Source organism: Aegilops tauschii, chromosome 4 (assembly GCF_002575655.3).
Source record: "Aegilops tauschii subsp. strangulata cultivar AL8/78 chromosome 4, Aet v6.0, whole genome shotgun sequence".
NCBI classification, from domain to species: Eukaryota; Viridiplantae; Streptophyta; class Magnoliopsida; order Poales; family Poaceae; genus Aegilops; species Aegilops tauschii.
In genome coordinates, this window is record NC_053038.3 from 106,974,878 (window position 1) to 106,997,660 (window position 22,783).

At 45.3% G+C, this 22,783-nt stretch overlaps 3 protein-coding genes, 1 long non-coding RNA gene and 1 other non-coding gene across 9 annotated transcripts; 3 read left to right on the forward strand and 2 right to left on the reverse strand.

Annotated features, from left to right (window-relative positions):
* The first annotated feature begins 3,976 nt into the window (after positions 1-3,976).
* On the forward strand, positions 3,977-6,880 carry LOC141021219 (uncharacterized). 2 transcript variants are annotated; one of them, XR_012181502.1, is made up of 2 exons: positions 3,977-5,849; positions 6,520-6,880. It is a non-coding gene; the product is annotated as an uncharacterized lncRNA (long non-coding RNA). The 2 variants fall into 2 exon arrangements; XR_012181503.1 differs by having other exon boundaries at positions 6,583-6,880.
* A 1,860-nt stretch (positions 6,881-8,740) lies between these two features.
* Positions 8,741-14,128, forward strand: LOC109759975 (cytochrome P450 714C3). Of its 4 annotated transcripts, none has more exons than XM_020318807.4 (7): positions 8,741-9,100; positions 9,193-9,315; positions 9,528-10,120; positions 11,149-11,375; positions 11,494-11,741; positions 12,952-13,357; positions 13,444-14,128. In XM_020318807.4, the coding sequence occupies exons 3-7, from the start codon at positions 9,778-9,780 to the stop codon at positions 13,870-13,872; spliced, it is 1,653 nt and encodes a 550-aa protein (XP_020174396.1). In that variant the 5' UTR covers positions 8,741-9,100; positions 9,193-9,315; positions 9,528-9,777; the 3' UTR covers positions 13,873-14,128. The 4 variants fall into 4 exon arrangements, with proteins under 4 accessions (XP_020174396.1, XP_073352469.1, XP_020174394.1 ...); XM_020318805.4 differs by having other exon boundaries at positions 8,756-8,858; positions 8,924-9,100; positions 9,193-10,120; XM_020318806.4 differs by having other exon boundaries at positions 8,761-8,858; positions 8,939-9,100; positions 9,193-10,120.
* Positions 14,129-14,563: 435 nt separating this feature from the next.
* Positions 14,564-14,647, forward strand: TRNAL-CAA (transfer RNA leucine (anticodon CAA)). The gene has a single exon. It is a non-coding gene; the product is annotated as a tRNA-Leu (tRNA).
* Positions 14,648-16,527: 1,880 nt separating this feature from the next.
* Positions 16,528-17,543, reverse strand: LOC109759978 (uncharacterized). The gene has a single exon (XM_020318811.3). It carries the CDS (start codon positions 17,431-17,433, stop codon positions 16,762-16,764), a length of 672 nt encoding a protein of 223 aa, XP_020174400.1. The 5' UTR covers positions 17,434-17,543; the 3' UTR covers positions 16,528-16,761.
* A 1,329-nt stretch (positions 17,544-18,872) lies between these two features.
* LOC109759977 (cyclin-dependent kinase B1-1) lies at positions 18,873-22,582 on the reverse strand. Its single transcript, XM_020318810.4, has 7 exons — positions 21,871-22,582; positions 21,206-21,267; positions 20,993-21,104; positions 20,783-20,876; positions 20,140-20,209; positions 19,584-19,722; positions 18,873-19,335 (listed from the first exon to the last, which is right to left on the reverse strand). The coding sequence occupies exons 1-7, from the start codon at positions 22,228-22,230 to the stop codon at positions 19,243-19,245; spliced, it is 930 nt and encodes a 309-aa protein (XP_020174399.1). The 5' UTR covers positions 22,231-22,582; the 3' UTR covers positions 18,873-19,242.
* Between the last annotated feature and the right edge of the window lie 201 nt (positions 22,583-22,783).

The following is a 22,783-nucleotide window of genomic DNA, read 5'->3' on the forward strand; positions in this document are numbered from 1 at the left end:
CGAAAAAGTGAGAACATCTTCACTGGATTTTTTTGCTGCTTTGTAAATGTGTGTACAGTATGGTCTGAAACCCTGCCTGTGAATATACTTCCACATAGACCTAACAGAAAACTTTCCAGATTTTCCAAAAGCCAAGACACTTGATCCGCCTGATGGGTCAGCTGAATCCATCTCCATTCTCTCCAACTTTAAAGTTCTTCTCGAAATAGGCTTTCAACCAACATGTCCATATACAACGAGCAGCAAGTCACCAAGATAAAATAGTCTGTCGGGGCATCAGCACAAAGCACACCCAACTTTAATGTTCTTCATAATAGAAGACAAGAAACTTGAGAATGCTATTCCCTCCGCTCACAAATATAAGATGTTTCAACTTTTTTGTGAACTGGATGTATCTCTACTCTTATAAAAGACCGAGTTGGTGATGATGGTGTGCCTGCTATCGTGTAATATAGACCGTCCGATCTATATCTGACGGATCGAAAGCAAACTATGGCAATTTTGTAAAAAGATACCCGCACCTCTCCACACTTGCAGATAAGGACTTCCCTCGTTCATCCTTACGCACGGGCATCTTGCTAGTATAAACACGTTTTACTGTGTTTGTTCACTCATCTCAGTCCGTATGTAGCCCATATTGAAATCCAAAACATCTTATATTTGTGAACGGAGGAAGTGCATTCTATATTTTCGCCTGAAAACAGCATCTACTCACTGAAAATGTTTAAAGATGAAAGGAAGTAACTTCAGTGGTTCATTAAGATAACTTGCAATCATGGCAAAAACTAAGTGTGATACCATAACAAACATGTACTTTTCTACTGTTCTGTTCAGGTAGATGCTTGTTACTTTGAGATCTCCCCATCAAGATGAGTCAGCGAACCTGGCCTTAACCTGAGAGCAGATACTATTCCCCAAGTATTTCCTTCTTGACATTTCTTGGCTCTTGCCATACCATTCCCATGTTCTAGTTTCCGTCATAATTCCCATAGAAGGTTAGTATCTTAGACCGTGGACATTGAGATTTAATCTTTTAAAACAGGGTGCACTGTTCACGATTGACTCTTATTTTTTCTTATCTCGGTCGCAAGGATGATTTTGAAAATGATTTTGCATGTTTGTTTACTTCACAGATGAACTTTGCGAGAGTATTTGGAGTATTATCTCAGATTACAAAGGAGGGCACACCATCCCTAAACCCAAAGCAATTTCCCACAGGAGGAAAATAGGATGATATCCAAAAACTGAGGTGTTGATTTGATGGAGTCTGCCATTTCTTGTGAAACTAGATGATACCCCGCGCGTTGCTACAGTAACTTTGTCAAAAAAATGCGTAAATAGTTGCTACAAAATAACTAAATCTAATGAAAAAAATATAAGCTTGAAAATCAATAAAAAAAGTCGCTAAAAATAGAGTATAAACCTTTGAATTACTGTTAAAAATATCATTTCAAACAAAAAATGTGATGACTAACATGCATGTATGATTTGGCAGCGTTACATGCACAAACTAATGCAAAAATAATTCTAATTTATAAGTTCACTTATGTGGCAGATTTTGCATGACTTAGTGGGAGAGAAGACTTAAATGCATGCATGGCCTTAGTGGGGACGTTCGTTTATGACAGATTTTGTATGGCTTAGTGGGAGAGACGACTTAAATGCATGGCCTTAGTAGGGATATTGAGGTGGACACTTTACATGTTGAGAGAATTGTGACCAACTTTTTAAGAATGTAAGATACCACCTCCGTCCTGGTTTACTAGTCCCTCTCATATTTTAATTCATATTTTGATCATAATTTTAACTAATAAAATATAAATTACATGTGGTAAAAATAATATCATTGAAAACTACATTCAAATACAAATATAACAATATAATTTTTGGTGACATGCATTAACATTTTGCTAGTTAAATATGTGGTCAAACTTTGACCCTAAATACGACGGAGACTAATAAACCTAGACGGAGGTGGTACTTTTATTTCTGACCTAGTGGTGATCCCCGTGCCAAAAAGCCAAAAAGGCCAACGCTGGGGTTGCGGTTGCTGAAGTGTGTTTGTTCTAAACTTATCTTACTAAATACCGTGGCAAAATGGTCACAAACACATGTAAAAGTTGATTAGTCAAAAGGTAAAATACGCAAAATTAGTTAGACAAACGAGATTATCGTAATATGGCGGGATAAGTGAGAAAGCCTCTGGGTTTTTCGAGACGAAACCACCCATCCTGAGGCCGTGTGTCGTCTAGCCCTAGGTGACATGGGTGGGGACCCTAATTGCGCCACCACTGCCCCCCTCACATGCGCCTTCCCCCTTGCCGCCGCCAGTAGTCACCTTCAGGCAAAGGCCATGCGGTGATGGCAGCGGCGGGGCTTTCTCTTGCGGCGTGGCGCTCGGCCCTATGGAGATTTGGAAGCATGGCACCCTCGCGGGTCTTCGGTGGCGCATTGGCGGCACAGGTAGTGCTTCGACAGTAGTGGGCACAGAGTTGGCTGGCTCTGGGGTGCGCGCTGCGGTCGCAACCTTGCTGGCTTGTAGGTCGGTGGAGGCGTGGTTGTGTTACAGTGTGTGGATTTGAGGGCGGCCAGATCTGGCCTCCCCATGTTCGGCAACTGCGGCGGCGGCAAGGCAGGCGGCATGGTTACGATCCAGTGGTCTCCAACAAGGGCAGTGGCTAAGTGCAACTCTCATCCGCTTGGGAGGCACGCCACTGTTGGTGGGTGTTTCGACGGTGACTCGCAATGTGTCACGTTTGGGCGTTGGCCGGGTGGATCTCGGCCGGCTTGATCAGGTCATGTCTGGCTCCCCGTCTTGGTTCCCAGCCGGTGTGACGGGAGAGTGCATGTTCTTTAGCTTGTTTGGCTCCGGACTCCTTCAACTTGTCATCCATCGACATGGGTATAGGCGGTGGAGTGCCCAATTGAGCCGAAGGCGGTGGAGCGTGCAACTTGGCCATCGGGCTTCACACGCCATGCTACCCCATGCCTCCCGCCACGCGCCACACGACAGGTAGTCTCCAATGGATATCCATTGTGTTTTGGTGATGGTCGGGGTGTGCCACACATAGGCGCAGGTACTAGCATGCTCAATGTTGTCTGCGTTGGCAGATCTGGCGTCTCAGCAAATGCCCGACATGTGGAGTTCACTCTGATCTGCGTTTCCATTGCTGATCAAGACATTACAATTAACATGACTTCTTCTCTTGCAAGTTGGTGGCGGCAACCCAGGGCACTTCGTCTATGGTAGTGCTCTTCGAGTACCAGGTCGCAAGTTTCGAGGTCAAAACCCTATGTCTTAGTTCTTCTAGTATTGCAGTGGCAGTTTACACTCTCTTGTTGAAGGCACGACATGGAGCTTACTCGATCTTTCTCTTCTAGGTGAAAACCCACGATCTGGCCTATGTGATTGGTTCAAGCGACGTCGTTCATGCACCGTCTCCTTGCTGAAAGGCATTGTTGTTGGGGAACCTTGTCGTCGTGCAGGTATTGTCAACAGCGGTGGTAGCACTTTGATGCTCTGTTGCAGCCCAGAACCTTATCGGTCCTTTTTTTTCCATCCTTTTTCTTGTTTGCCATGTGCATCCTTAGTCGTGCAAAGGTCGAGTATGTACTCGTTGTGTTTGTGTCCACTTGATGCGACATCACGAGTCAATAAAGAACGCCCTTTGTCAAAAAATTATCATGATACACCACAGTGCGAGATGGAGCCTAAGGCAGGCATGAAATGCTCTGGTCAGCAATATCTATATTAAACTTGGGAGCTGCCTGTCGGTGCCATATTAAACTGTATCAACCGCGCACTTAACTCATATATCATTAGTGCATTATTATTCTCAAAATCCCAAAAGAATGACAAGTGTTTTAGCTAGAGGAAATGAAGTGGTCAACCTGCTGCAATTAGCAAATTAGGCACAACAAAGGACTAATTTATAGAGCACCACACCACACAGGTAAACACCAGACACCACCTACTTCCACTGAGCATCTCTTCCTGCAGATGCCCTCTTGCAAGATGCAAAACAACAAACCAGACCCATTCTTCTCCCAATATATACCTCCTTCTTCACCTCTATCTCATCACCCCTGGTCTCTTCCCTGGCTCCTATATCTACCGCATGTCGGTCTGGCTAGATCTAGCTTTTCTGAACACCACAACTCACTGCTAAATATGTCGCATATTGATCGGTCATGTTCTTCATCATGTCCTAGATCTCAAGTATGTGCTTTTAGACTTCTGCGGGGCTTACGAAAGCAAAAGAGTGGGATTAGCTTGGTGTTATTTTCTTGATTTACTGATGCAAGTGGTAGGCTCATTCCTGATCTGAAGCTTTGTTTTGCTCCCTTCTAGATAGGAGAGCATGGGAATTGCATGCGATATGGGCATGCGTGTATAGCCCACATGTGTTTGTCTGTCTCCATCTACCTTTACTGTCCATAGTGATTTGATGATAGGTTCATGGGATGTGTTTGTATTGCTTGGATCGATCTTGCATCAATCTCAGTATATAAGCCTATTGTTGTTTCTTTCTCTCTTGTGCTTTTCGCCATGCTTTTGTGTCGATCTGAAGTTCTGAACATGAGATTAGGGTTTTCGACTTTAATTGGAGTTCTTCTGCAAGATTAAGAGCTGAGTACTGATTGACTTGCGGCGCGGTGTTTTCCCAGTGACCTCTCCTTTAGAATCTTTGATTGAAATGTTCAGATCATGATCAACATACCCTGGTACACTTTCTGCAAGACCTACATCTGTTTTGAATACCATCTCCTGTGGAAATTAGTAGTGCACAATTTCTTTGAGCGGACGAATTAAGGTAGCTTCATGCTACAATCTATTATCTTTAGTGGATTTTATTATCTGGCAACTTAAGCCAACTGGTTCCTGCCGAGGAGAAATTAGGCTAGCTGATGTTTGTCAATTAGATCTATTTAGTCTAATTTTCATGTATTCACATATAGCTTATTCTAATTCATTCCTCCACAAACAGAATCTTAACTTGGTTGTGCCCTTTGTTTGAAGTCATTTATTAGCCGGTTGTTCTGTTATTTCTTGGGGAAACCCATTTTCCTTCAAGATTTCCAATTCTGGTGCATGTTTATCAAGGACACCAAGTTAATTCTTTGTAGCTAGCTTGCGTAGATAGATATCTTATTTCCTTAATTATTTTCTATTAAACAGTGGCCATGCAAGACTGTTAACCAGCTGATGTAAAAAAAGGCACCTGATTTCATCAGTACATGCATAACCATGTTGTTAACGTTCTAAGCCTATCTAATGGTATAATGCGATTTTTCCTGGGGAAAAAATCTTCTGTCTACCCGTACGGACGGCTATATCTCTCTTTAGATGCAGTCTTTCCCTCTCGAATACTCTGTGTAGATGCAGTTATATATATAGCACCATCAATATTACTTGCAGTTCTCCATCTGATCTAAAAGGTCTTATACTAATTTACAGAGGGGGTACAAATTACTTATTTGTTGTATTAGTTGTTGAGCCATTAGCTAGTTTTTTGTTGGAAAAATGCAGGAGCAGCAGCAGCAGGATGAGGATGATGATGATGATGATGAGGATGATGATGTATTAGTTTGAGGGAGCTCACTTCAGTCCACTCATGGGAGGTAGCGGGGATTGAACGAGCTGCCGACTCATTCACTCGAGCACACAGTAGATATGAGACTAGTCCAGGGCATACCAGTATGTTACAATATGTACTGTGCGAATGAGCGAATGCAGCGGGAGATTGTTCTCTCTTTCCTCCTCCATGCTTGGACTGAAGGGAGCTCCCTCATCTCTCATCAGCTTCATCAGGAATATGAACAGACCGTCAACAATAATCCAGATTCTGGTACTACTTCCCCACTCGTGAATTTTATTTTCCAAACATTCAGCTAAGATCGCTGTTCTAGTGGCAGAGCCTTTTTCTTGTGCTGGCTTTGATGATCAATTCAGAGGCTTTGCTAATCATGCATGCATGGGCTGTTAATTAAATCAGAGTTTCTCACCAGCATATTGCAAGGGTTGTCTTAGGGCTCAATTAGGCCATCATCGTGCGCCTTACCTAGCTCTTTAGAATACACAGGCTACGGTGTGTAGAAAATATGCATAGCTAGGGTCATAGGCTTTCCATTAAGGTCAACACAGAACCTTAAATTACCCCCCAACAAAGCAAGCACAAAGATACTTGGAACTTGTCATGCCTCCCGGCTTTGTGATCTCCACCATCATTTTATATTCTCCTAATTGCATATCTAGGTGTGTCCCGTTGGCAGAAAGTTACCTAAATAATCAATACTCACCAGTTATTACTAATGCCTAAGTTTTTGTTTGAAATTTATACAAGAGTAACAATGTGGTTATTATGTTTCTTCTAATCAACCGCTGCACATATCTTGTTCTAATTTTCTTAAAAAGAAAATGAGATCACTGCAAGCATGTTAGTCGCCACCAGAATATTGGACACACCGATGCACTTAGCATTACGACTAGCAACATCTTACACCATCAACATAGTGCAGGTTTAACATAGGGAGGGGGAGGAACTGACCTGACAATACATGTTTGGGTATCTGCAAATTCAGGGCAATAATAGCCTTTTCACATGCTGGTGTGGTGATGGTGGCCTGGAAGAAAGGAAGCCCTTAAAAGGAGAGATCAAGCTAGCTGCACTGATGCTCCCCTCGTGCCACGGCGTATTGTATATGCCCTCCAAGTACAGCAGCAAGTGCGTCTGCTGCTCTACTTTTGATATACTCCTCTATGCTGCCCTTCCCCAGGTGTTTCCTCTCCCATCTATGGTCTGATGTTAAAGTACAATATGTTCAGGCATCGCAGCGCGTGCCCCCGTAATTAACTAGTGCCATATGTTCTGATGTCGCAGTACAATTCAGCTCTTTCTTTATGCCTGCACATGAAATCTTAGACCTATCAATGGCCGATCTCCACTTTCTCCAAGAGCATATATAGTGCCATCGTCCTTCCTGCAGAGAAAATGAGCGTGATCAAGGCATCAAGCTTGTGCCATCAAATGTTGCCTTGTTCTGGTAGAATTTACAGGTCAATGTCTATCTGTCTAGATTTGAAACATGCTAGATATCTCAGAACTCCTGCTCATGCATAACAATATGGCGCATGAGTTTATCTATCTTCCGGTAACTTCCTCCATCAGGCAGCCAGAAACGCTTGCATACACATGGACACTGGGACCGATTAGAGGGGTTCAAATCACTGCTGAATCGCACAACCCCCCTTTATTGGCAGTAGTATTCTCAAGTAGTAGCAGTTCATCAAGCACAGGAGCTATGATCTCATCATTCTGCGCATTGGCAATCATCTGCAATAATACTATGCCGAACCCACTGCACCGCCACCGGTCACATGCTTCAGAAAAGGGCCTGCAAACGGTACAACAAAATCAATAACCACTGGTCATCCTACACTGTAACGTTATCACCCCAAGCGTGCACACATCATTACTGGGACACTACGTCTAGTAGAGAAAGAAAAAAAAATACCATGGAGAATTCATCAATTAACGAAAAGATTAAGAAAAGAAAGATCCTACAGTACTTCTTTATCACTTGGTTGTCAATTTGCAGATACACTCACCCGAAAATCACTGAAGATAGTCACACTCATATGAACACATGTATCTGTACCCGGGTGGTCTCTTTTGTTTTGCTGTTAAGGGTTAGAAGTAGACAAGTACTAACTCTGTAAACTAATATAAGACTTTTTAGAGGGAGTAGTAGATAAAATATTATTGACTGGACCTAACTCAATTCAGCCAATGAAACGTCAAACACTCTTTCTAAGGCGAAATTCACCTATTTTACCAATTAAACACTCTTCTATGGCGAATAATACCTATTTAACTAATTAAACGCTCTTTTATTGCCAAAGTCACGCCTAACTCTGAATGAAAGTCCCCCAAAAAATGAACTATACTCGGTGTGCAAAGACAACATTATGGTTAGCCTAATTCGTTCATTCAGTAATGTTGTTGGAGTTGGGAGTTCATATGGACAACACGCAGCTTAGACAACATAATTTGACATGTCATACATAACATAAGGCCATCAACACATCGAATTTCCCGTTCTTATTGTGGACTCATCATTCGCCCTCTGATAGCTACGGTGACACTTCTCAAAAAAGAAAAAGGATAGCTACATTGACACAAAATGACGCCCATTTGAGAAAAAAGTTATAGCTACATTGTGACGGTGCTAATCCATTTACTAGTAGATGAGATCGATTTTGAATTAAGAGTGCCATGGCGAATTCCAGCGACAAGACCTAGCCGTTTTCGCAGTCAGGAAACGTGACCATACAAATTAACCTGGGCTGCGAGTGCCCAAGGGGGGGAGAAGTGAGAAGAGAAGATTACCACCACCATGGTGGCACGGTCGTGCCCGGAGGCGAGACGGCAGGCGAGCCGCGCGGGGCCCCCTCGCCCGACGGCTGGTGGGCGGTGGTGGGGGGGAGGCGCAGCCGCAGGAGTGGCAGCAGCGCAGCAGGCGCGACCGCGCGCGAGAGAGAGGCACGAAGGTGGGCCCTGCCGGGCCGGGCCGAGCCGAGCCATCTCAATGGCAATGGGCTGAGATTTCTCGAGCAGGCCCACTCTCGCTACGCTGCTTCTCCAAGTCCCCCAAACCCCATTCTACTATTTCTCAAAAAAAAAACTATTTCTCAAAAAAAAAAAAAAACCATTCTACTGCTACCTCTCACTCCGTCCGCCCTAAAAAAAACTCCGTCCGTCGTTGCGTTTTTTTTTGGTCGCGGTCCTCCGCTTCATCTGCGATTCCCATTCCTCATCGACATCGCCGTTCTTAGTTGCTCCCGCCATCTCATCCGGGTAAACCTCGTAGCCGATTGATCTCTCATTATCAGTGATTCTCGCAGCATTTGATCTATTCGCAGGGAGGTGATTACCAGGACAGAAGAAGACGGCGAAGGAAGGCCGAGATCCAGGGCCGCGAGTGTTGAATCCACTGAGGGCACATTCCCACAGCCAGGAGCTTTGGTCAACTTAGCTACGCATCGCCATGAAGCAGATGTTGGTCCTCCCACGACGGCTGGTTTAGAACATCGGTTTTGGTAACTATGGTGTTGAACAACTTACCTATGCTTCTCTAAATCATCATAGCGTATGGTTCTTAAAAATGTTGATACAAAAGTATGATGTGCAGCTGGGAAGAGTCTCATTTCGACCTGCAGCAAGGTTTGAACTGTGGAACAGAACGTGATTGCTGCCGGTATTTTTCTCTGTAAAAAGGTTGATACAAGGTTTGATCTGTGGAACAGAACAGAACGTGAGTTGTTACCAGATTCGGTCACCTATTTTCCTCACTACTTTACACAGTTCAACAGAGGCTGAGCTGCATCAATCAATGAACTCTCAAATTTCTAACCGTGCTTTCTTTTGTTCTTGCCTTGAGGCTTTTTCCATCTGATAACTCAGCCTTCAAGAGTCCATTGTTGTAAGTAATAATGTTTTTTTTTCTTCTTATCATTTGGTGACCAGGTACAAATTTTTCTCCTTTGTTTAAAATTATGCTTTGCGTCGCTAACGGAGAACCTATCAATCAACATACACGACACATGTATATTACTAAAAAGTCAACTGGGCTGAATACTGTCAGTAGATGCCAAGACCTGAAAGCAAGATAATAAAGAATCAAAAACTGAACAAGACAAAATAGCATTCATATCCTCGAGTCCCAAAACCGATGAGAATCTACTGGATTGCATAATGCACTATGTAGTAGTTGGACATGAACAAGGTAGCCACTTATCGTATATATTTGACAAGAAGTCTCCCCTCTCTCTCCTACTCTGTCTGTCTCATGGAGAAACTTCATCTGCTAGCTCTGCTTCTTCCCATACTTCTTGGGTTACCTCTGTTATACATCTGGGACATACTATGGATGAGGCCAGAGAGGCTAAGAAAGAAGCTGAGGAAGCAGGGTGTAAGGGGTCCCAGGCCTACTTTGTTCTATGGCAACACCCAGGAGATGAAGAGAATTCGGCAAGAGGCCGTTTCTGCGCAGAAGCAAGACACCAGTAACTACATATCCACCCTCTTCCCTCACTTCCTTATCTGGAGGGAAACATATGGTATGTAGTCAAAAGTTCAATCCATGCATGAATTTTCTCTGCAGTAAAACCACACCCTTTTGTTTGGTCTTTTTTTTAACTGTAACACATGTTCTTTGCTTAGAATTCACCTCTAGTATGATATTGATTAGATGGCTCATGGATGTTTTTATTCTTGTGATATGAGACTATAAGATCACAAAGTTCATATTTTACAGTTTGTTGGGGTGACCAATCAATCTTTCTAATATTCAGCATGAGAGCGCCACAACACAAAGCCTACAACACTATCTTGTATATGGCCTCTGTTCTCTGTTGTTCTTTATGCTTCGTAAATTTCATTAATGTAAGGCATCCACCCTAGCAACCGTATCGTCCAAAAGATAAAGCTACATTATACTGAGTTACATGTTCTGCACTGTGCAGTGTCACTCATAGTTCAGTGGCAAACAACATCCTTATCAACCTTAGCTGGGTTTGTAGGATGGTCTCTCAAAAGTCAGGAACAACTCAGGTCGTAGAAAGCTAGAAGCTTTCTCTTGATGTTGGAATTTACTCTTGAACATTGGAACTCTGATCATATAACAATATTTTGTTCACCCTAAACTTGTTTGTACAGTAATACTCCGTAGTATTTTGGTTAGTGATATAATACTTCCCATGGAATCTGGCATCCTATGAGAGCTAAGTGGCTTTTTATAGATCTTTTGTTTTGTCCTATCAAAATGCTGTTCAACTACGCCTTAACAAAATGCGTGACCAGTAGTTGGCTTGTTGCTTAAAAATGCTGGATTTTTTTTATTTATATGCTGTTTCATTTTAATGCATAAGACCATGTGTTTCTAGCTAATCTATACACTAAGAAATTTGGTCTAGTCGGAAGTATATTGTAGAAAAATACTTGCCAAATATAATGAGCTACTAACATATATTTAATATATAACTATTTGGTTTATGTCAATGGTATTTATAATACTTATACATGCTGTATTCCTTATATTGGTTCATTCTTCTCATGGCAATGCTATTGGATTGTGAGATTGGAATAGGCTCGGTATTCCACTACTCAACAGGAGCTGTGGAGATTCTGTTTGTATCTGACCCCGGCATGGTCAAGGACATGAGCCACTGTACATCATCTGAGCTCGGGAAGCCTATTTATATACAGAAATCTCGCAAACCGCTCTTTGGCGAAGGCATCTTGGTATCAAATGGCGATATATGGGCCTACCAAAGGAAGGTCATTGCACCAGAGTTCTTCATGGAGAAGATTAAGGTGCTGTGAACTGCTTAAGATAATGCTTAAATATGAGTTGAAATACTAAGAACATGATCAAGCATTATAGTTAATTTTTTGCAAAAAATCATTATAATTACAAGAATAATGTTTGCAGGTCATGATAGAACTAATAGGGGAGGCTTCTGTCCCACTGCTAGAAGCATGGGAGAGCATGCTTGATGATGCAGGAGGGAGTAGAGAGATAGATGTGGATGGTTATTTGCGGAATTTTTCAGCGGACGTAATCGCCAGGGCATGCTTTGGCAGCGATTTCACAACAGGGGAAGAAATATTCTACAAGCTCAGGCAGCTTCAGAAGGCGATTTCTCAGCAAGATACACTGGTTGGATTATCTGCAGTGTGGTGAGTATACAATATCTAACATAATGAGAAAAAGTAAAGAAAAATAGATGAAATGTGATTCTTCACCTGCATATTTGACTATTTGTGCATGAATGTCCGTTCAGAAGTCTTTAAACGGATTTGGGTAAATAAGGTTCATTCTCGTTCATTAGACAGGAACTGCTGAAATTGTGATGTAAATATCGTAATGTTTTTTTTTTCAAAATAGTCTGGTTGTTCAAATTTAGAGAATGTTTTGCCATAGTGCAAAGTTTAGTCCAGTCTTGTCATAAAATTAAGAGTAAATTCCGGAGTTATCCGCTAGTTGCGATCTTGTGAACTGTGACAACTTATTTACAAAATTTTGCCACATTTTACTCCTTAGTTGTGACCTTTGTGACGGCTCTTAATCTATTACCCTATTTAATTGACAAGACAGTTGACTAGGCAGACAACTCAGGTTCGAATTCGCTGGGGGTGTACTCCGATATGGAACAGGAGCAGTATGGTGCAGTTGTACAGCTAGCAGCACCTGTTCAGCAAAGCTGACTCGATTTCATAGAATTTGACTGAATCGGATGGATCTTTTTCCCTAATTTGGTATATATCTCCAACTACTACTATTTCTCTACTCTTATAAAAACCCGAGTTGGTGATGATGGTGTGCCTGTCATCTTGCAATATAGACCGTCTGATCTATATCTGACGGATAGAAAGCAAACTATGATAATTTTGCAAAAAGATACTCGCACCTCTCTTCACATTCGCAAATAAGGTCTTTCCTCGTTCATCCTTATCTTCCACAACCTCATTGTTGAGCAATTAAAAAAAAAGCCTCTCGAACAATCTGGCATGATGGCCGCTGCCAGCGTCGTCCATCCCCATGCCTCCGCTCAGTCCGACCACCAATCACCACCACGCCCCACTCCTCCTCACCTTATCTCTCCTCTTTCTCAAGATATCATTAGTTTTTACACATGAGATTACTCCCTCATGGGTCAATCACAACAGGTGTTTTGTAAAAAAAAAATGCATCTTGATGTTCCGTGCAATGCACGGGCATCTTGCTAGTTCCCAGTTATTTGTCAGTCAGCTGCCATGTCTTCCTAACAAGGGGATCTGGCTTTGCAGTTCGGCGAAAATAATAAAATGGGATAAAGGATGTCACAACTCACAACTAGGTGTAATTAAAAGATGAAACTTATTTCATAATTTGTTGTGTTGATTACAGGAAGTGTTTGCCAACCAAGGCCAACCGAGAGATACAAAAGCTGGAGCAAGAAGTTCGGCTACTCATCCTCGATGTCGCAAAGGAACACAGCCGCGGAAGCAGCAGCAGAAACAACGACGACGACAACGATTGCATAGAGACTAAACATAACAGCTTTCTGCGCTCGATTGTCAACAGCTCTCGGCATTGCCCGGCCAGCTACGGTGGCAGCGCCGAGGACTACATCGTCGACAACTGCAAGAACATCTACTTTGCTGGGCACGAGACTGCAGCTGTAACCACCACCTGGTGCCTGATGTTACTGGCCACGCACCCGTCATGGCAGGACCGTGCCCGCGCCGAGGCTCTAGAGGTGTGCCGTGGATGCACAAAGCTCGACGTCGATGTCCTCCGGCGACTGAAAACAGTGAGAAAGCATCCCTCCCGTTATGCATCAATCAGCGTTGAAGAAACTGGCTCGCCGTCGGCATAACCATTGCATTCTCTTTCTAGATCACCATGGTGATCCAGGAGACTCTCCGGCTGTACCCTCCGGCGTCGTTGATCGTGCGTGAGGCGCTGACGGACTTCAAGCTTGGCGCCCTCAACATCCCGCGGGGAACCATCGTCCAGACCGCCGTCGCGATGCTGCACCTCGACAAGGATGTCTGGGGCCAGGACGCCGGCGAGTTCCGTCCGGACCGGTTCACGAACGGTGCCGCGGCGGCGTGCGAGCCGTCGCACATGTACCTGCCGTTCGGGCACGGGCCCAGGATTTGCGCGGGGCAGAACCTGGCGATGGTGGAGCTCAAGGTGGTGCTCGTTCGCCTGCTGAGCAAGTTCGCCTTCTCGCCGTCGCCGGGGTACCGGCACGCGCCGCTGTTCCGGCTCACCATCGAGCCCGGGTTCGGCATGCCACTCGTCGTCACAAAGCTTCCATGATCTCTCACTGACATCTGTGGCGAGAATGTGCCGCGCCTGTTGATGAAAACAATGACGCCGCCACGTGTTTGTGATCGGCGAGGCATGCTTTCGTTGGTTGGTACTTTCTGCCGCTGAAGATTTAGTGAGTTGAGGCGCATTGTAAGAACAAAGTATGCTTATCTGCGTAACTGCGTTCCCTGAAGATTGAAGTCGGTCTCGTATGTTCTACGCATGTAAAATAATTTTCTCTTGCTAATAGTCTTGTTGATTCCTTGCAGATGTGGTCCATACTCTGTGCATGCTTGAAAGAGATAGTGTCATTGCCCACTAGTCATGTTCTTAAAAAATACTCCCTCCGTCCAGAATTACTTGTCGTAGAAATGGATAAAAATAGATGTATGTAGAACTAAAATAAGCCTAGATACATCTATTTCTTCGACAAGTATTTCTGGACGGCTCACCGTTGATTTTCAGGAAGCTCTACTTGTTGATTCCCACGGGCAAATTTTCAGGAAGCAGTCAGGCCGATCATGCCTTTGAGGATGAAGGATGGCTGGAAATTCAATTTTTTCTTTTCTATTTTTGGAATGATGGTTGGAAGGTGATTGTGATGTGAGTCTACATCAGAAAACTGCAATGCTCACTGAATCAACGAGCCAGGTAATAGCTTTACTAATAAATAGATTATTGTTTGTGAAACAACAGCAACGTCAGGATGGCCGAGTGGTCTAAGGCGCCAGACTCAAGTTCTGGTCCTCTTACGAGGGCGTGGGTTCAAACCCCACTTCTGACATAATAATGTTTTGCTTTTTTTCCTGCTATGGTTTAGAGTTATGCTTTTTTTCCTGCTATGGTTTAGAGTTTTGCTTTTTTTCCTGCTATGGTTTAGAGTTTAGGGTTTAGGCTCCCGTGCACCTTTTCTGCTTTGTGGTGCTGCATGGTTGCATGCATGCATTTAACTTATCTACTGATGTATCCTTAAAAAAAAGCCTTATCTACCGGTGTCTTTTTTTTGTGCTCTCTTAGGCGAAAGTCCTACTCCGTCCGGAGCCGATGGTGGCGCCGCGTGTGGGTACTGCTAACTTTTTTGGAAGCATCGCTGTCATGGTGGCTTCATTCTCAACCAGACTTCGAGGGAAAATCCTGCTCTAGGTGTGCTCGGAACAGACAATGGTGACACATCCCGCGTCGCACCCTTTCTTGAAGGCATTGTCTGGGGGTTGGCTCTGTTGATTGGTGTGGTGCATGTTTGTTGTGGGTTTGATGGCCGTGGCATTGGGGTCGATGGTGATTGTTCGGTGGTGTTCTTCAGGGTTTGGTGGCGTGCCTTTGGCGACGTAGGACGGCCGTCTGTTTTCCCTTGTGAAGGTGCCTCGCCGATGTTGTTGTGCATGCTCAAGACCCTCTCGTGGCTGTCGTTGTGTTGCGGCAAGCTTCGCGCTCTTGGTGATATCTCGGTTTATCTTTGCCCATTGACGGCGGAAGATGCCTCCTCGAACTTGCTAATCGTTCCGAATTTCTATGGCGGAGCACCAAGTAGAGGTTCGTGTTCAATTGTACTTGTTGATTGTGGGTGCTTTTGAGTTGTGTCATGGAGCTCGGCACATACGCCAATGCGGTGCGTTAGGCTGCTTGCAAAGTCTAGTATCCCTCGACGACACTCCACATCTACGTGTGTCATTATGTCTGCTAGCTAAGCGTGCCTTGTCCTGAGTGTTATTTTTTAATATTCTTTTCCCTTGCTATTTGTATTGTTTTTTATCCGGTTTTCCTCATAAATAAGACCAGCTTGTTTAGGTTTTTGAGTCGGTTTTTCTTATAAACTGGATCAACCAAAATCATGGGATAACTATGGTCTTTGGCAGCTTTTGAGCAGTATATATATTCACGTGGGAGAATTCTCCCCTCGGTGATTTCCTAACAAAAAGAAGAAAAACTACACTATTATGTTCAAGTCATAGCTTATCGTCAAATCAGATAGAGAGAAGTGCATATTTCAACCTCAAACTCTTGCCCTAGTCTAATTTACAACCCCGAACTTCAATACCGTCTGAATTACAACCCCCAGGTCTCAAAACCGATCAGGATTCAACCCTCCTCTCCATGTTGACCGGTTTTGACCTGGGGTGACTAGTTTTGACTAGTCAACGGGTCCAATCAGCATGCCACGTCAGTTTTTTTTCAAAATTTCAAGAAAAGGTAAATAAAAATATGTAACACCAGGGAAAAAATATGAGAAAGCAAAATTCCAAAAAAATTGTTCGTGAAAAAAGCTAGGAAAAATAAAAAATGATTTTTTTTGTATTTTTGTTTTTTCCGGAAATATATTTTTTGGGAATTTGAGTTTTTGGGGTTTTTCTGGATTTTTTTGGAAATTCTTTTTTATTTTCCCTGTTTTTCGGAAATTGGATTTCTTATTTGTTTTCCTGGATTTTCTTCGATTTTACAGATTGTTTCCTTGGAAATTTTGCATTTTTTGCTGACGTGGCATGCTGACTGGACCTGTTGACTGGTCAAAACTGGTCAACCAGGTCAAAACCGGTCAACAGAGAGGGAAGGGTTGAATCCTGGCCGGTTTTGAGAGCTGGGGTTGTAATTTAGACGGTATTAGAGTTCGGGGTTGTAAGTTAGACTAAGGCAAAAGTTCAGGGTTGAAATATGCACTTCTCTCGATCAGATACAAATCCCCAATCTCGCACGAACGTGTAGAACACACGCATCGATTTTGCGGGAATCCGCTGTTTAAAATTCAATCCTCCATTGTATCGAACGTGTAACCGCACAGGGGCACACCAAACTCCCCTGTGCGCTAGCGTGGCTGCACGTGGCGCCTCCTTCACGGCCATGCCTCGCACCCAATCTTCTCCGGCGAGATCCGGCGATCATCGGAATTCCGCGATCATCGGGTCAGAGCTTGGTGCTGCTGTTGCACTCGTGGCTCTGGACGCGCATCTCCATGACGGCGAACACGAGCCTGCACTCGGAGTATGCCACGGCGCTGCGCCTGAACAAGCCGAACAGCAGCACCGTGCCGGGGACGGTGGTGGCGGCGTCTAGCGGCATCGCCCGGCTCTCCACGTCCTCGGCCAGCTGCCTCACGTCCCCGGCGGCGACGAACCGGTCCGTCTCCAGCGTGAGCGCGACCCGGACCTCCGCGTCCCCGCGGCTCGGAACGGCGCCCGGGTCGATCTGGGCGTCCCCGACGTGGGCGCCGCGGTACGATAGGTTGGTGTGGCCCCCGCCGGCGTAGGTGAAGGAGGCCGGGTTGGGGTTGTGGACGGACACCGTGACGAGGAGCGTGAGGTTGAGGCGGAGGGACGGGGTCGGGAGGAGCGCGAAGCGCGGGGCGGCGCCCACGAACTGGGTGGACACGAGGCGGATGGTGGGGTCGCGGACGCGGAGGACGGTGAGGAAGAGCACGGCGAGGACGACGGCCAGGGCGAGCAGGACGGCCGCCGTGGCGAGGAGGCACCGGCGGCGGCGGCGGCGCGCCTGGTGGTTGCTCGCGGAGGACGGCGTGGGGGGCTTGGAGGACGCCATGGGGGAGCTCGATTTCGATTTAGGGGACCCCATGCCCATGCGAGGATGAGGATGCGATGGCCTAGGCAAGTCCGGGGAGGGAACTTTGACGAGCTGTTGACGATGGACGGTACCGTACGTACGTGGACAGCACCGCACAGCGTGGTGCCGTTGCGTCTGAATTGGTTACCGCGCAAACAGAATTGGTTAACAGGAACGAAAAAAAACCTTCATAGGTTGCCTGCTTGAAATTTCTTCAAATCTCAAGCATTTCTTTGGGTCTTTTGATTATCATCCAGACATTTGCATTCTTATCTTGGGAGCAAATCCAACTCCAACGCGTGCTCCGGCTGCTCCGGGCCAGGATCGATGCCAGGCTCGGCCACTTGGCGAACTCTTCGAGCTCAGACATCCTCGTCGGCCTTCTTGTGGGCCTCGTCGGATGCCTCACCTGTCTCCCCCTCAACTGCCACTGGTGGACTAGGAGCACTTGACGCGGTGGCGAAGAAGGACCGGCGGCGCGCATCATGCTCGTCCACTAACCAGGTGTCCCAGTTCGGCTAGTCGACGTCGTATGTCGGGTCGAGGATGAGGAGCTCGCGCGCGCGACTGGAGGCGGGGACGGCCGGCACCGAGACCCTCTTCGGGTTGAGATACCCCCCGTTGGGCAAGTGGACGTCGAGCCACAACACGAAGATGGCCCGATCCTAGTGCCGCTGGCACTGCTCGACGTCGACGTAGACTCCTCCCGACGCGCAGCGGCCACAGGTGGCGTCATGGTCAAGGTCGCCACGCAGCGGCGACCTGAGGAGGAGCCGGGCTCGTGGTAGTGCGCTCGGGGCGTCCACTTCCGAGGCATGGCCGGCGGCAACAATGGCTAGGGTTGGGCACTATCAGGCGGCTGGGGGCAGAGAGAGGAGAGAGGGAGACCCCCCCCCCCCCCCCCCCCCCCGCCACCCCCATATTTGAAAGGACTATAGGGCAGACACCGAGCATCTCTTGTTCGTGTGGATGCAAACCCGGCCCAAATTTAAGACAGATTTGCATCCACATGGACACAAAAATGAATTTGTATCCGTGCATTGGTCTGTGATTTCTTTCAGCGAAGATCTAAACAGACAAAATGCATTCGTGTGTTGGAGTTGCCCTTAGGACTTCTTCTGCGGTTCACCAAACCAGCCCCCAAATGTCCACAGATATGTCCAGGGGCGTCCACAAACATTTGGTCGGGAGCTGGCATCCAACCCTATACCTCAAACAAGGCAGACGAAAGTTCATAGTCCTTTTTAGCATGACAATTTGGCAAAGTGGTGTGTAATTTTAGCATGACTTTTGCTAAACCGGCCAGCTCATAGAAATGGCTTGTATTTTTGGATATGCTCATTACAGTTCCCGCGCCTTGGCTGGCCATATGTCCCCGCCAGAATCATGCTTTATGTTAAATGTCCACATCAAATGCTAACTATTAGCTCCTTCCACGGACACACGCCTCTCACCACTTCGCAGCTCCAAATAACTTCACTTGTCATGAAGCAACATTTTCTTAACAAATACCAGTACTACCTTATTATGCTACACAAATGTCTATTGTCCGCAAACCCATCTCATCAAACAATTCCGTACAGAGCAAATAAAACTCCTACATGATCTGAACAAGTATCTTCAGTCAATAATTCTCAAGGCAAATCAAGTGCTGGAGGTCTAGGAGACGGGCGCTCATGGGAGCCAACTACCAGCAACACGCCGTTGCTGATTGTAGGTAGATGAAACATGGTTTCGTGCGTTTTCAGCATCGATCTCATGGCGGAACAAGTTGGCGAGCAGAGCACACACACCAAGTTGAGAAAAATCACACGGTAGCTAGAACAGCTAGAACTGAGACTTGTCGAGGCTGTTGAAATAGGGATGCTCTAGCGCAGCTTTGGCTGAGATCCTGTTCGCCGGGTCGAACTGGAGCATTTTCTGCAAGGAACGAGACATGGAAATGTAAGCCCATATAGCTAGACATACTTGATGCAGCCTTGGCATATGAATGGAAAACTCAACTCAAGTGCATCAAAATAATGTTCAGCAGAATTAACATCATAAGATAGCAGACAAATGACAGAGAATGGATGGTTAAGCATATCCCCATAACTTGAATTTGTTGAGTTGGAGATGATTTTCCAGTGAAGAGAATGAAGGGCTAGCATTTAAGCTTTTTAGCGTACCGATAACAGGTCAATTCCTTCTGGTTCCAGTGTAGGGACTGCACGCGTCAATCTTTGTGCTTTCCACTGAGGAAACTCGTGCCAGTCCCTCAGAGCAGTTACTCCAGGCCAATCCTCCTCGGTAGGAGTTCCCAACAGCCTGATAAGGAGCACTTTTAATTAATGGTTGAATGCATGTACAATATAAATTGATAGAAGAAATATTAACTAATAAAATACGACATAATGTATGTCGCACTGGTGCTAATTCGAATCAGAAGTTCTCAGTTATTGGAGCAGACAGAGTCTGACAAAGAACAGTTTGATAAAGTCCACCATCTCAAATTGGGACAAGTTTTGCTATGTTTCCAGATTGTGGCAAGCATCACCTCATGGAAAATCCGGCATGTTTTTCAACAGAACAGTACAATAAATAAGATTGTTCTGAAAATACTAGCATGATATTCTTGCAACTAAGAAAAGTAGTTTTATCATGATAAGTTGACAAATACATATTCTCAGTACTAATGAGAAGCAGGAGAGAGAGAGAGAGAGAGAGAGAGAGAGAGAGAAATACTTGAAAATGTGAAGCAGTTGCTGTAACTCAGAGTCACCAGGGAAAAGAGCCTGTTTTCTGACCATCTCGGCTGTACAGAATAATAAAGAGTATAAACATCAAACGGTGGGGGCGGGGAGGGGGATTCAATCAAAAGTGGAAAATATGTCATCTTGTAAGTTAAGGAGAGCAAGGAAAAACTGAAGGAGTCGGCCAGAAATGCAAAGGCATGAGGCCCATGTGAAATTGGAGCTTAAGATCTTGGTAGTTGACTCTTAAACTGCAATACTTCATACGTTGAAGGCTTTAGAATTGCTGCTATGGTAATACCTTCGTTCGAGCAGATGCAATTTCCACTGATCTAAAGCACAAAACCACTCATCTACTATTTCATATAGACAGGAGTGACCATCAATTCCCTAGTGTATTTTTGCTGTGATTGTACAGGTGTGCTTTCTGTTTCAGTACAATTATATGCCACAAAAATTATGCAATGAAAGCTTCTTTCAAATGTGAATCCAATGGTGTATTTTTAATGCATGTAACTTATAATTTTCTCACTAAATTGGTGGTCAAAGTTAGGCTTAAGTACGAGAGGGGCTTGTAAACCAGTCCAGAGGCAGTATTCAATAACATAGACCAAAATTAAGGAATATTGCCATACCAAAGATGCATCCGATGGACCAAATATCAACACTGGTTGAGTAATGTGTTGCTCCAAGCAGTACTTCAGGAGCTCTATACCAAAGCGTCACGATCTACAACAGAAAAAACAGGGAATAGGACTGAGGAACATACTAAACCATGCTGATAAATTATGTCGAACTAGTGTTCACTGTCCAATTTTACAGATGAATAGACGAGTAATCAGTACCTCATGGGTGTAGCTTTTCATAGGAACAGTAAAAGCTCTACTTAACCCAAGATCTGCAATTTTCAGTATCATCTTCTCCTTGTCAACCAAGAGATTTTGGGGCTTTAAATCCCTATGATATCAAAGAGGAACAATCACAAATCACATCAGCAACAATTGCAATTGTATGGGCCGATAAGTACAGCAACATAAATCAGAAAACAAAGGTCTAACCGATGAAGAACACCATGGCCATGGCAGTGTGCAATTCCTTTGCATAACTGATACAAAAAGCTCTACAAGAAAGTAAAGAAAGTTATCTATTGGCCCGAAACAGACCTATCAAAATTAAAATGGAGTCCGCCATCTGCTATCTAATGAAAATTAACAATAGCATCCTCAAAATAATGACATAAAGATGAATTGATTCCAAAGCTACCAACAAAGTTATGCTCTAGATTTGGAGGGCCCCCTAATTTGTACTTGAGTGTATGCAAAATACAGAACGCCAGCAGCAGTCGACATTGAGTTTCATCCATTATAGCACTTCTTAGTTCCTAATTTAGTCTCCTGCAAGTAGGCTAGAGTAGTAGAGTTTGAATAATTATTGACGAATTCAAACCAACTACAAACGCATACTACCATATGATGTTCTGATTTCACATTTCATCGGCATTTAAAATGGTTCAATGTTTTCATTTCTTCAATTTATTGTCAAGATTAATCATGTCAATTACGAATTAAAATTTACAGTGTAGTTCGCTCTGACTGCATATCAATGTTCTGCACGTTTCCGATGCAAAACTCAGAGGAAGCGCCCAAGACTCAGCCGACGTAGCATCGGCGGAAAGCCAAGTGGAGCAGAGCAAATCAGCCTCAAAACGAATTAAAATCGCTACCTTGACGACCTGCGTTGGGAGCGGCTTAGGGGCGGGTCCACGGCGGTAGGCGTCGACGAACTTCTTGAGGTCAGTGTCAAGGAACTCGAAGACGAGGTAGAGGACGGGCTTCCCTCCACCGCCGGCGCCCCCGCCCTTGGTGGCCTGCTCGACGGCAAGGAGGCGGACGACGTAGAGGGAGCTGGAGAGGAGGCGGAGGAGGGAGATCTCACGGAGCGCGGTGGGCGGGATCCCTTCGTCGTCCATCTCCAGGCGGGTCTTCTTGAGCGCCACCACCTGGCCCGTCGCCTTGTCCTGCGCCTTGTACACCTTGCCGTAGGTGCCCTCCCCGACCTTCTCCAACTTCTCGTACTTCTCCATGGTGCTTCCGACGGTCCGAGGTCGGCGTCGTCCCCCTCGATGCGGCTTGTGTGATGGGGGCGGAGGGAGGAGGCGCAAACCCTAGGTGGATCTGGAAATTTTGAAATGGGGAAGAGAGGGAAAAAAGATGGGAAGAAACGGGTGAAGCGGGTCTGCGACTCTGCGTGGCAGCCTAAGAATGAAAGTGCCGAGTTGAAGATGGGCTGGGCGCCTGGGCCGCTGCGTGTTTGCCCATCCCCTCGCTCAATCCCCTGAAAAAAAGAATCAATCCCCTCGAGTTAGGGTTCTCTCTACTCTCAGCGGCGTCCTACCGACATTAGAGACTATCCTCCCCTTGTGTCTTCTCCCCCATTCTACACGGCTCAAACTGATCAAGGGGCGCTCTTTTGTAGTGCTGCATGGTCTTGGTTGGGGTTCTGACGGGCATAGGGAAATCTAGGGTTCCGCGGAAAAACTCGTAGGTTCAAGTTCGGCCTCGGTTTGTCACGCATGTCGAACAAAGCTTCTGGATCAAAGGCGCCGGTAGAGTACATGGCAGTAACAGAGATGATGG

Coding starts and splice junctions, on each gene's coding strand:
- LOC109759975 (XM_073496368.1), top strand. CDS start 9,778: ATGAACAAGGTAGCCACTTATCGTATATATTTGACAAGAAGTCTCCCC. Junction 11,376..11,493: donor TCTTCATGGAGAAGATTAAG/GTGCTGTGAACT, acceptor TAATGTTTGCAG/GTCATGATAGAACTAATAGG. Junction 11,742..12,951: donor GTTGGATTATCTGCAGTGTG/GTGAGTATACAA, acceptor TGTTGATTACAG/GAAGTGTTTGCCAACCAAGG.
- LOC109759977 (XM_020318810.4), bottom strand. CDS start 22,230: ATGGAGAAGTACGAGAAGTTGGAGAAGGTCGGGGAGGGCACCTACGGC. Junction 19,723..20,139: donor CAACTGCTTCACATTTTCAA/GTATTTCTCTCT, acceptor GCTCCTTATCAG/GCTGTTGGGAACTCCTACCG. Junction 19,336..19,583: donor AAGGAATTGACCTGTTATCG/GTACGCTAAAAA, acceptor CGTTCCTTGCAG/AAAATGCTCCAGTTCGACCC.
- LOC109759978 (XM_020318811.3), bottom strand. CDS start 17,433: ATGGGCATGGGGTCCCCTAAATCGAAATCGAGCTCCCCCATGGCGTCC.